The following is a 10206-nucleotide window of genomic DNA, read 5'->3' on the forward strand; positions in this document are numbered from 1 at the left end:
TCAAATGCTTTATTTCTTAATATCCCACAAGATAGTCAGCTCTTAAAAATCCCCCCAAACTTCAAAGAAATAATGAAAAATTCAAAACTTGGGGTGAATTTTGAACTTTACTGCAGTTATTAAAACTTTCAACTTTCAAAACTGAGGGAAAATATGAAGAAAACTGAACCGAAGCGGAAGATGTAAATTTAAGAAAGAACAATGAGCAATGAAATCAGTAAAATAAGTCAGTAAAACTACTCCTATAAAATAATACACGTAAGAAAACATGGAAAGCGAAGAAAATGATTATTAAGCATTCTTGTCCAGAAGAAAAGATACCAAATACTTTTAGTTTTGTTAGAACACTGGGGACATGTATTAATATTAAAAATTATAAAATAAACAACTCATAAGCTTTTAGATAAGAGAATAATTGCTAAATGTGCTTATTTTAAATTAATATATACCAGTTTTGTAGGACTCATGGAGAATGTCTTCAACTTGTTCAGCAAAACCTAAATCTAACATTTGATCCACTTCATCAAGCACAACGTGGCGCAGTTTAGAAAGATCTAATCGGCCGCTCTGCAGATGGTCTTTGATACGACCTGGGGTCCCAACCAAGATGTCAATACCATTTCGAATATGATTAACTGTGAGAGGAGAGAAATATCAGTAATATATAAAATTCAAATATAGATTTTCACATCATAGTTTTTTTTTTAATTTCAGTAGCAAATGGATCTTTGTGCTACCATCATATATAGTTACTCACTTTGGCTTTGATATGATGTTCCACCATAAAAACATGCCACACTGAGTTTCCTAGTTATATCTTTGAAGTCTTTGGCTACTTGGTTTGCCAGTTCCCTTGTAGGAGCCAAAACAAGTACCTGAGCAAAAGGTTTTAAAAACAAAAAGATAAATTTCTATAGATCTCTAAATTCAAACTGAGACTTTTTAAGAAGCATTTAAAACTAGAAATCTCATCATTAATGTCATAGTATTTAAAGACAGAGCACAAACAATAACAAGGACGGCTTATGTTTATTATATCCTCCTTTATTTCCTTCTGGAGAAGGAAATGGCAACCCACTCCAGTATTCTTGCCTGGAAAATTTCATGGATAGAGGAGCCTGGCAGGCTACAGTCCACGGGATCACAAGACTTGGACACAACTTAGGGACTGAAAACCACCATTACTTCCTTCAGATCTCTTTTCAAAAGTCACTTTCTCAAAAAGATTCCTAACCTTCTTTTCATATCCTCCCAACCCTGATTAACTGTTTCTTTTTAACACTTATACCATATAAAATATTTATATTCTACATATTTGCTCACTGTCTATCTTGCCCACTAAAATGTAAGCTCCATGAATGCAGAGATTTATGTCAGTATGAGCTACTATATTTCCTGGACTTCAAACAGTGCGTGGCACAAAGCAGGTACTCAAAAAATATTTGTTGAATGAATGAATGAATGTCCAACATGTGCCATTTTTTGAAAAGAAATAGTTCAATTTATTTAAATTGCAAGTAGCATATAAAATTGAATTTGTAGCTAGCACCAGAGAATGGAGGGCTTCCCAGGTGGTGCTAGCAGTAAAGAGCCCACCTGCCAATGCAGGAGTTGTGCAGGGATGTGAGTTTGATCCCTGGGTAGGTAAGATCCCCTGGAGAAGGACATGGCAGCCCACTCCAGTAGTCTTGCCTGGAGAATCCCTTGGATAGATGAACCTGGTAGGCTATAGTGCATAGGGTCTCAAAGAGTCAGACACAACTGAAGTGACTTAGCATGTACACACCGGAGAATGGACTTAACTGTTTGGTGTTTAATGAGAAGAGCTTCTTCTACACAGGATTCCAAGAGACTTACTTGTTTTATTAAGCAAATAAAACTCATGCTTCAAACAGGTTATACAGAAATTGATTTACACTTCAATTCCCTTTTTTTATATTTTGAAACTGCAGATTTAACAAAAGGTAGCCATAACCTTTCAATGTACAGGGTCAATTATAATTATGCAAACAACAGTGCTTTACACAATTTCATTTAATCCTCACACACAAAAAACCTATGATGTGGTATTATCTTCCCAATTTTACAAATGAGGAACATGAGCCTTAGAGAAGTTGAGTCTCACCCAAGATCAAATAGCTAGAAGTGACAGAGTTGGAATCTCCAGTAACATCCTTCTAGCATGAAAGTTTTAAAGATAGTGTTGGGATTGTGTCCTATTTCTATTACTCTCAATCTTCCTAATTTCACCTAAGAAACAGAACTCTCTAAAAGAGATCTGTCCTGTTCCAAGACCATTATTATTTAATTACAGTCATATATGTGAATTTACTTTCACACTATTTGGGGATCCCCAGGTGGCTGACCAGGGACTGAACCTGTGACCCCTGCAGTGGAACCCTGGAGTTTTAGCCACTCGATGGCCAGGCAAGTCCCAAAACTGTTTTTTTTTCCCTGCACTTTTATGAATCTGAAAGTGAACACAGGTTCTAAAAAGGCCAAAGTTTAGGCCAAAATTTCACTAGGTCCTCTCTGTTCTTTACTACTGATAATGTTAAGACAGATCTTCAGTATCATTTCTATAATACTCTAAAAGTCAATCAATAAAATAAATATTATTTACTGAATGACCAAATAAATCAATACCTCTAGCAAAATCACTGTTTAAAAGCAAAGGTTAGAAAAAAAAGAAAAAAAGCAAAGGTTAGGACTGAAAAAAGAAGAAATTAGATATGCTGGCTTCAAAACATACAGTTATCAAAGACATCTATGGATCCACAGACATTACATTCATATGCAATAACTCACTTTAGCTTCACTTGAGATTTATCTTAAAAATCAGACTTTTGCTTTAGGCCCCAAATTTTTACTTTATGCCCCAGGAGTAACTTTTCTATCTTTGGGGCACTTGAACTTAAGACCAGTATACTGTTTCTTTTTCTTTTTTTTTGGGCCATGCCATGCAGCTTGCAGGACCTTAGTTCCCTGACCAGAGACTGAACCAGGGCCATGGCAGTAGAAGCACCAAGTCCTAACCAATGGACCACCAAGAAATTCCCAAGACCGGTATATTCTTTCTTTCTCTTTCCATTAGAGTAATGTTTAAAACTTTTACTCCCTATAATGGTTACCTTTGGTGAGCGGCTTTTTTTAATTGTCTCTTGATTTCTTTGGAGTCTTTCAATCAAGGGGATGGCAAAAGAGAATGTCTTTCCTGTTCCTGTCCGCGCTTGAGCAATTAAATCTTTTCCTTCATATACAGGACCAAAAGTCTTAACTTGAATAGGAAAGAGATATGTTACCCCTCGACCTGTAAAACGAAATTTCATTGAAATATTTACTTAAGACTAGCATTAAGAAAAAATACATTTATTTGAAATTAACATTTCTGATTCATCAACATGTGCCTAAAGATATACCACCTGGCAACATCTACAACTATTCCTACCCCAAAGAGGAATTATTTAAAAATTGGTCTCAACTTTTAACAAATACATTTAATTCTTTGTTAAAAACTGATCAGAATACCCAAAAAATGATGTAGAAATAACTGCAATTATAAAAGCTATTTCTCTATGTTTTGTACATTTTTCTCTGGGTCAGAAAAGGTACAAGAGTTTTCTAAAATCTAGTTTTAGATTTTCAATTGCATATGCATTAAAATTCATTGTACCTTTCAGAAGCTTTATAGTCTCTTCAGAAATAGGGAAATTGGAGAAGGCTCCTTCTTTCTGTTCACGTGTTAGGGTCTGTCAAAATGAAATCAAAGTTCTAATACAGTTCATATCCAACTAGGTATTTAGAATCTTTCATGCATTTACTGCTTTTAGTTTTACTAAAGGAGCTAGCAAATCAATTTCTAGTTAGTACTTGCAAAAACTGGGTAACTTACAAGATAAATTAATGGGAAATTCTTTTAATCTCAAAAGTATCCCTTTAAACATCAAGCTTATTTAATACATTTTCCCATAAAGCATTTAAAAATTATTAACTCAGACATAGAACTTCCTTTAGACATACATTTACTACATAAATCAAAATATAATTCCACTTGACTAAGATATTACAGAAGTTATTCAATAACTCCATATTCACAGATATAGGTAGTATTAATTACAAGATTAACACCAGACTATAAACCAACCTCAAAAGAAACTAAGCAATGAGGAAAGTAAATTGTTTCTAAAAGTTAAGTAAGTTGTTCTATGAATCTAAAAAGCATATTTTAGTTCACTCATACAAGGAAAAGTTCCTATAAGCTTGAAAATTTCTCTAACATATATATACAGGTTATACACATATATATTATAATTTAACATCTATTGAAAACTTTGTATATTAGTCAATGTATATATAAAACAAAGACAATATATCTACTTTATAAACTTTATCATTGGTTGTTTAAAGAAAGTAATTACAAAATCATACACAACAGCAATTTTCAAACCAAGAACCAGATAAAAGATATATCAAATGCAAATGTAATCCATTTAAGCAAACCTAAATGCTGTTTTTTTTTTAAGATTAAAAGAAAAAAATTTTATTACAAAAATAATACATTTTCATTGCAGAAATTTTAGAAACTACATATTAATAGAAAGACATTTTAAAGTTATCTACAATCTGGTCAGCTAAAACCACATTTGAAACACATACTTGTCCAATCCTTACTCTATGCATATATACATTTTAAAATTAAATAAAATCATATTGCATATACTATTTTGTAATCTGCTTTTTTTTGCATTTAATAAGATAGACTGAATACCTTTTTAACATACTTATGCTCTTTAGAATCAATGCATTCTATTGCAGGAATATAGCAACATATTATTAAACCGATTTGCCTACTATCAGACATTTAAGATGTTTAAATTTTTTGCTATTATCAACATCACTGTGATAAGATACTGATTCCCACAACTCGGCACACCTCATGATTATGTCTTTAGAAAGAAAACTCCTAAAAGTAGAATTCCTGAACTCTAACATAATCTAAACAAAATAATAAAGTTAAGCCTATTATAATACAGAGCAGTATAGCAGGCAAAAATCCCAACACAGCAAGATGTACATTCCACTACTGAGCAACTCAGATTTGCAGGGCCTTCTTTAGATCAACTTTCTAACAGATGTGCTTCCTGACAGATAGCAAACTCACAAACTGCAGGAGACACTGTAAAGCAAGGATTCAACATCTTCTCTCAAAGCTTCCCAAAGATAGCACATTCAGTTCAAATGTATCTAAATTAACAGCAACTATCAGATTTTTTAAATATAAAGAATACTAAATATCAAGTTATTAAGCATCTCAAAGTTGTTTCTTTCTGAAGATCTGAATGATTTACTGACAATTTATAATACCTAGATAAACCTATGAACTCTGCTAGAAGAAGACACAAATTGAATAAATTCAGTGCAAGAAAATACCTACACTAACAGATAGTGATAAAAGCAGTGACCCAGGAATGAAGATTCTATACTAAGCATGTTTTCGATACCTCCCCCCAAAATTAATACCCAGGAGAACAGAGATCTTCAGATCATTTGTATATGTGTCATTTCTGCTTAAAAATAGCAAACAGCTTTAAGACTGAATTACAGTAAGACCTAAAATCACTTAAAGTTGCTATTGTTACAGAAGTACAATAATAATAAGGCAAAATATACAATATCAAGAAGACTTTATGTACCCTGTTTTCAGAAAAGTCAGAATTTAATTAATGAGTACTGGCAAGGACTGAAATAACCACAAGAATACAAGTAGGTGACCATCAATTAGCAATTTGGAAAATCTATTTAGGAACCCAATGTACAGGAAAGATTTAAATTTGACCACCACTCCTTCTCCACCAACCTCTGCACCAAGAAAAAGGTAATATAACGAAAAAAACAAAGGACAAAAGAAAAAAGGCTCAGGTTTCAGCTCTATAGATCCCCCAGTCCAACTGAGAGTATTGGACATTAAGCAGGAAATATTATAGAATCAATTCTAATTAGTCTATAAAAATCAAATTATCCTATATTTCAAGGATAATGTCAAATGCAAAACAAAAAATATCCATACCTCTTCTAGTTTATTATCACTTGATTTATGAGTAGAACTATTTAAAGATGACACTCGCTTTGATTTTTTTTCATGTTCATCAATATCTCCATTTGATAGATCTTTTCTTCTTGGCTTATGAGATTTAGAAAATTCATCTGAAAGTCTATCACATCCTTCCTCGGTGTCACCATTTAGCTTCTCTTTCATTTTAGCTTTTTTGGGTTTGGGAGCATCCAAGTCATCTGTAACACCATTTTCTCTTGTTTCTGATTTCTCATCTGAGTCATAATGGTGCCTTGACTTCCTTCTATCACTCTGTGGAAAAACAAAGAAGCAGTGACAGGAGGGTCACAAGGTCTGCTTTTAAGACTCTAGAGAAGTTAGAGTATGACCCCCCAACCAGCAAAGCTCAATTTATCGCAATCTTAAAAAGTTAGCTGGTAGAATTCTAGACTAGTTGCTATCCATTGTTTTCTTTCTCATCCCAACTCTTGCACTCTTAAGACTTGGCCTCTAGTCCCTCTCTAATCCCATTATAACATTTAAGGGAAACTGAAATAATTCCTTTTCAGTAAAAGAATGAGAACTCAAGACTATAAATTAAAAAGCAGAAATTTCTAATATCTTCAAGAAAGAAATTAAGATTTATTGAGTACCTACCCAGCACTGTGTAAAATGTTTTCAGCTTATCTTGTTTAAATCTTCATAACAACCCTATAAGGGAAGTACAGGTCCATAATCCCTTATCCGAAATTCCGATATCCATAATGCTCTGAAAACCGAAAGTTTTTTTGTAACTTATTTGGAGACAAAACCTTATCTGACCTCAAGTCATTTTGTGGCAAAATTTGACTTCAAAAAACGTAAAACTATTTATAATCTTTATTTATTCCATTCAATATGAATATTCATATTTAACATTAAAGTGTTTGATTATAGGTTGGGGGCCCCAAACTCTACCGAGGTGTTACCCTTTTAAAAATCCCCGGAGTTTTGAATTCCAAAACTAGCCTCAAGGATTTTGGATAAGGGATAGGGAACCTGTATTAGCTTTGCCATTTTACAGACGAGGAAACAAGTTCTCAGATATAAGTAACTTTGCAAAGACCCACATATGGGATTTCCTGCAAATGAAAGTGCTATTTGACTTGAAAGCCCATGCTCTTTTCACATCATGCTTCCTCTCTAAACTCTGATAAACAGAGACCAAAGTATGTAATTTATATAAAACCATGTTTGTTAATACTCCTATGGAAGGACAACTGTATTAGTAATCCTAGAAATTTTTTTTGACGTTTTTAAAATCTGGATAACAGAAAAAAAAATTTTTTTGGCTAACAGGACTTAAAAAGGAGGAAAGGAGGTGGCTTTCTGCAACTTTAGTTTTGAAATGCCAAGCTAGTAGCCAGCGTTTTAATATTGGCATACAGCAAGAAATGTTTTGGGAATTTAGCACTTCAAAATTACTTGGTCAAACGTTCAAAATAAATGACATAGTAATGACTTGTCTTGTTAAAAACTACCACCACCAAAATATTTCACCATGATTTACAGTTTTTATACAGAATACTTTCACGTACAAGTTTCTCATCCATAAAATAAAAGTTGCTATGAAAAATGAGTAACATATATGAAAATGCTTTGTAAACATTAGAGCTTTACGTTAATACAAGCTATACAGTTATATGTTACATCATTTGATCTTTAGTTAACTGAACTAGCCCACATCTCATCAAACCAATAGGTTCTATAGAAAAACAAGATTATTTATAGACCCAGCCTTGGGGTTTCAATTGCTCCTGGGCCCAGCACTTCAGGGAGATGAAGCAAGGTAAAATTAGACCTGAAGGTCCAAGCCCAGCAAAATCACAAGGTGATGAAATACATTGTTCCATATCAGATCCACCGTGCTCAACATTCTCCACTTTCTTGGCTTCCAAAACACAATATCCCCTCTTTACTCTCTTACCTCTATCTTCTTCGATGTTTCCTCTTTCTCCTTTTGTGGACGCTTAAGTCTCTGTTCTTTATGTACACTTTCATACCATTTTCATGGCTTCAACATACATTTCCAGGCTTCCTTCCTAACCTGCACCCCAATTCTGAGAACCTAAGGCCCAGCTCCGTATCTCAACATACCCAAACCCAGTTACCTTCATCTCAACGCCAGACCACTATGTGAATGCTCTATTTCTATTAGTTGGTACTCTAATCTGTTTCCAAATCTTTCATTATCTTTCATAACTAAAGGAAAATCAATGAGTACATCTGGAGAAACTACAATGTGAAAACTACCAATTTACAAAGATAAAGTGAAATGCAAGCATGGGCAAAGATATGGTAATTTCCCTCAAGAATCTTTGGGAAATTTGGGGGAAGGATACACATAGGAAGAATAAGCTAACTTTACAAGGAAGTGCATAATAAATGCTAATCAAATTATAAGACCAGCACTGGAACAAGACTTTAAGGGGGAATGAGATTACTGTACGTGTACACTGGAATGGTTGTAACAGACACAAACTGAACTTTGACATATGGACAGGATATGGATGCAAAACGAGGGACAAGTATTTTTGGAGGAGCAAAAACTAAAATAACTGCTTGATGATTTCACTTACAGGAGTTATCTAGAGTAGTCAAATGCATAGAGACAGAGAGGAGAATGGTAGATGCCAAAGGTTGGGGAGACAGGGCAACTGAGGAGGTTGATGTTTAATGGGCACAGAGCTTCAGTTTGGGAGAATGAAAAGTTTTGGAGATCAATGAAGATGATGTCTGCAAACAAATGTGACTGTACTTACTGCTACAAAACTATATACTTTAAAACAATTAGGGATTTCCCTGGTGGTCCAGTTGCTAAGACTCAATGCTCTCAACACAAAGGACCTTGGCTCAACTCCTGGTTGGGAAACTAGATCCCACATGCCAGGGCAGCCAAAAATAATTAATTTTAAAAAGTAAATGTAAATTTTATGGTACGTGTATTTTGCCACAATAAAAAATAAATAAATAAATAATTGCTTGGCTGGAATGGCAAGTCTACCTTGTAGACAAGGTCAGAAGGGCAGGGTCGGCTTTCTGGAGCTATGCAGAATATTTTCATTCTTTGGTCAAGTGTCAGGCTTCAAATACTGCTTCCTTACCCTCCAAAGCACTGTTTCCTTTTCTCTAAGTCTCTTGAGAAGTGGGGTGGGAAGTCTCTGCAACTCTTCTAACAGACTCCTTGAGGGCAGGGACTTTCTTGGTGCCCAGCAAAGAGTCTGGTATAAATTAGGCTCAATAAATATTTGTGAATTGAATGAGAACACTAAGAGAAAAGACTATTAATAATAATAGTAATAACAACAAGAGTAATAATAATAACCCACATAATCTCCATCAGCCAAATCCTGGCAATGTTGGCTGTTAACACTTTTCCTCAATCCTCTACTGACCCGTTATCGAGGTTTGTAAAGCTAAGATCGCTTTCCCCAAGATTCTCGCATACAGGACAGGATGACGGAGAAGTTACACATATTCAAGGCAATCGTTTTTCTTAAATCATCTTCTAAGACGGCCAACGAGAACCAAACGACAGGCCTCGCTGCTTAAGAAGAGGAAAGAATTGACTCCGCGATGAGAACTTGAGTCTGCCCATCTCTTAGGCGCCGACGGGAAGGACTGGGGGACCACGGGAGGCTGGGCCAAAGCCCAGTGCTGCCCTTCTCCGGCTGGGGATGTGGAGGTTGGAATGGTTCCAGAGCGACCTCCCAGGAACGAGGCCGGCGCGAGGAGAGGCCCTCGGATGCTCCGGCCCGGTTGGTGACAGACCATCAGGGAGACTTCCCTCCCCGCCCAAGCCGGCACTGCCCAGGAGGCGCGGCCCATCCTCAGCGCACCTTTTGCCTCTCCTTCCTCTGGCTCTCGGTCTCCTCCAAGGGTGCCTCCAGCTCCATAATGTCCCCCCAGAGGAGTTTCCCAGGCATCATTCGCCTCCACCGCTTGCTGCCGCCTCCCCCTGGGCACGGTGGCCACAACCACCTACGGGCAGCGACAGCGTGAAAGGAAGCGGGGGCTGGACGGCCTCCCGGCCAAGGCCGTGCGTCACTTCCGGAACACGCATCGCACGGCGGGGGAAAATAATCCCGGATACTCCCAGTTTAAACTCCTTCCTT

At 36.0% G+C, this 10206-nt stretch overlaps 1 protein-coding gene across 5 annotated transcripts in view; it reads right to left on the reverse strand.

The window, feature by feature from the left end:
- The window catches only part of DDX50 (DExD-box helicase 50), a 29433-nt gene extending 19227 nt beyond the window's left edge, over positions 1-10206 (reverse strand). Inside the window, exons 1-7 of one of the 5 annotated variants that reach the window (XM_043476763.1) lie at positions 9931-10201; positions 6710-6821; positions 6068-6364; positions 3674-3749; positions 3132-3310; positions 758-875; positions 450-635 (exon numbers count right to left, since the gene is read on the reverse strand). In XM_043476763.1, coding sequence (XP_043332698.1) covers positions 450-635; positions 758-875; positions 3132-3310; positions 3674-3749; positions 6068-6256 — 748 coding nt within the window. In that variant the 5' untranslated portion in view covers positions 6257-6364; positions 6710-6821; positions 9931-10201. Of the gene's footprint in view, positions 1-449; positions 636-757; positions 876-3131; positions 3311-3673; positions 3750-6067; positions 6365-6709; positions 6822-9486; positions 9909-9930 lie in introns of those variants that run through there. The other 4 variants (XM_043476764.1, XM_043476762.1, XM_043476761.1 and 1 more) reach the window with 4 other exon arrangements.

Source organism: Cervus canadensis, chromosome 8 (genome assembly GCF_019320065.1).
Source record: "Cervus canadensis isolate Bull #8, Minnesota chromosome 8, ASM1932006v1, whole genome shotgun sequence".
NCBI classification, from domain to species: Eukaryota; Metazoa; Chordata; class Mammalia; order Artiodactyla; family Cervidae; genus Cervus; species Cervus canadensis.